Raw genomic sequence first — 2,802 nt, 5'->3', positions numbered from 1 at the left:
CCTGTTTTCCGTCCAACCCGATCCGGATTTGTGTTCTACGTTTGTGTTGTAGTTGTACACAAACAGCGGTTCTGTCCTGGTCCTTCCTAACCCGTCTCGTCATCCCTTCGAGGATCGCCACCCGGATCTACCCGCGTGTGGTTCGAATTTGTGCCGTTCACTTTTCGTACACCCGGTCACCAAACTCCACTCCTAACTCCTCGAAATTCTCCTAATCTTCCAAAAATCACTCCACTTTTCTTTCCCTGACAAACTTGTGCTTGTAAATTATGTTTGTACTTTGTTTTGGTTTGTCGTCCCTTTGCTCGTGTGTTCCGTCATTGTTCACGTTCCTCTTTCTCACGTCTCACGCGCGTGAGATGTCGACGCGGCGTTCGTTCCCACGCAGCAGCATGGTGTCGACCCCGGCAGCGGCAGTGAGCGGCCTCAACATCCCCCGGCCCGTAAACCCGGTTCCGAGGCTTCTGAAGCAGGTTTACCCTCGATCTCCAGCACGGCCAGCCTCGCTGTCGCGCGCTTCACCAGCCCGCTGTTGGTTCGCACCCATGCTTGGCGAATCCTCCCGTCGCCGGACACGATCGGCTCTTCGACCACTCCGCGGATCCAGGACTTCCTGTTCTTCCCGTCGACGATGTACACCAGGTCACCCGCCTTCAGCGGCCTCGACTCACCGAACCACTTCGTGCGTTGATTCACCGACGGCACGTACTCCTTGATCCAGCGCTGCCACATCACATCTGCCAACTGCTGCGACCGCTTGTAGGCGTCACGTAGAGCTTCTGCAGGGTGAGGGGATGGCGGGACCGTGTTGGGTTCGTTCGGTGAAACACCTCGGATGAAGTGATTTGGTGTGAGAGCCTCCGCCTGCGACGATTCTTGAGCCACGTACGTGAGCGGACGTGAGTTTATCATGTCCTCCGCCTCCGCCAGACAGGTCACCAGAATCTCGTCCGTCAGCCGCCGCCCGTCGTCCAACGCCTCCAGCGCCTCCTTCACAGAGCGGACCAGACGCTCCCAGACACCCCCCATGTGGGGTGCAGCGGGTAGGTTGAAGGTCCACTTCGTTCGCGACGTTGTCAGCACCTCGGCGCAGTCGTTCCCGATGCTCCGCACCGTCTCCACCAGCTCCTTGCTCGCGCCCCAAAAGTTCGTTCCGTTATCGGAGAAGAATTCGACCGGAGGGCCTCGACGACAGATGAAACGACGAATCGCCATCAGACACGTTTGTGCCGTCAGCCCATACGCCACCTCCAGATGCACCGCGCGCGTAACGAAGCATGTGAACAGCGCTACCCAGCGCTTCTCGGACCGGCGTCCAACTGACACGTCGAGCGGACCCAGGTAATCAACCCCGACGTAGCTGAACGGGCGAAGATTCGGTGTGATGCGTTGCACAGGAAGCGCCGCCATCCTTGGCACCAACGGCTGATTGCGGTGCACCTTGCACCAGACGCACGCCGCCGCCACTTGTCGAACTAGATTGTTGACCCCCAGAATGAAGAATCTCTGGCGCAGTTCGTTCTTGATCGTCTCGCGGTATCCGTGCCCGAACTTCTGATGGTAGTGCTGGACAATCATCCGGGTGACGTGGTGATCCTTCGGTAGAATCACTGGGAATCTCAGATCGAAAGGCAGAAACTCCGCGTTCTCGGTTCTCCCTTCCATCCGCAGCAAGCCGTCTTCGTCGACCAGTGGAGTCAGCTTGTACAGCGGACTTGACTTTTCGAGGGCGAGCCACTGATCCGCCGGACGATCCTTGTTCCTGGTCAGCACTTTCACCTCGTCGATGAAGCTCTCCGCCTGCACCATCTTCAGCAGGTACACCTCCGCCTGCTTGTACTCGTCTTGCTGCAACGCAACTCGAACCGACGGTACCGTCGTCGGTCTCAGCATCTTCGCCTGCGCCTTCGTCGCACGCAGCCCTTTCGTTTTCCGCTTGAGGTTCGACACGAAACGGTGAGCGCACGCCATGGTCCTCACCAACATCGTCCACCTTGAGAAGTGGTTCACCTCCACGATGGTGTCCACCACCTTCACGTCGTGTAGAAGAAGATGCACGCGAAGTTCCTCCGTGGTGTTCGGTGGGGGCAAGCTTTTCTTCGGCCAGTTTACTTGTTGATCGTGGATGAACCTCGGGCAGCAGACCCACGGACTGTCAGGTCGGACGTTCGGATCCTTTCCCCACTTCGTCAGGATGTCGGCGATGTTGTGTTGCGTTGGTACGAAATTCCAATCCATCAGCGACGTCATGCTCAAAATGGCACCGATCCGAAACCCGACGAACTATTTGTAGCGACGCTGATTGGAGCGGATCCACGACAGGACGACCGCCGAATTAGTCCAGAAAAAGGTCTTGCTGATCGGGAAACTGTGGTTGTCGTGAATCGCCTGGGACATGCGCGCCGCAAGTACACACGACTCCAGCTCCAGACGCGGAATGGACAGCATCTTCAGCGGCGCCACCTTGGACCGACTCATCACCAGCGCCACCACCACTTCGCCCCGGACAATCGCCCGGAAATACGCCACGCATCCGTATGCCTTGTCGCCCGCATCCGCAAAGATGTGCAGCTGAATCTCCTCTATCTCGTCCCACCGCGCGTTCTCGAAGTAGCACCTTGGTAGTTTGAAGTGCTTTGCGTCCGCTAAAATGTTGATCCAACGCAGCCACCTCTGGAAAGCCAGCTCGTCGATCATTTCGTCCCACTCGCACCCCGTGCGCCACAGATCTTGCACCAGGATTTTCCCGAGAATGGTGATCGGTCCGAGGAATCCCGCTGGATCGAATTGCGCCATGACCAC

At 57.7% G+C, this 2,802-nt stretch overlaps 1 protein-coding gene across 1 annotated transcript; it reads right to left on the bottom strand.

Annotated features, from left to right (window-relative positions):
- Positions 1-426: 426 nt before the first annotated feature.
- On the bottom strand, positions 427-2,250 carry LOC119766254. Its single transcript, XM_038250693.1, has one exon. It carries the CDS (start codon positions 2,248-2,250, stop codon positions 427-429), a length of 1,824 nt encoding a protein of 607 aa, XP_038106621.1.
- Between the last annotated feature and the right edge of the window lie 552 nt (positions 2,251-2,802).

Source organism: Culex quinquefasciatus, chromosome 2 (genome assembly GCF_015732765.1).
Source record: "Culex quinquefasciatus strain JHB chromosome 2, VPISU_Cqui_1.0_pri_paternal, whole genome shotgun sequence".
Taxonomy (NCBI): Eukaryota; Metazoa; Arthropoda; class Insecta; order Diptera; family Culicidae; genus Culex; species Culex quinquefasciatus.
This window is presented reverse-complemented; position numbering and strand designations above follow the sequence as displayed.

What these genes read in the sequence shown, in the direction of transcription:
- LOC119766254 (XM_038250693.1), bottom strand. Translation starts at nt 2,250, where the DNA reads ATGACGTCGCTGATGGATTGGAATTTCGTACCAACGCAACACAACATC.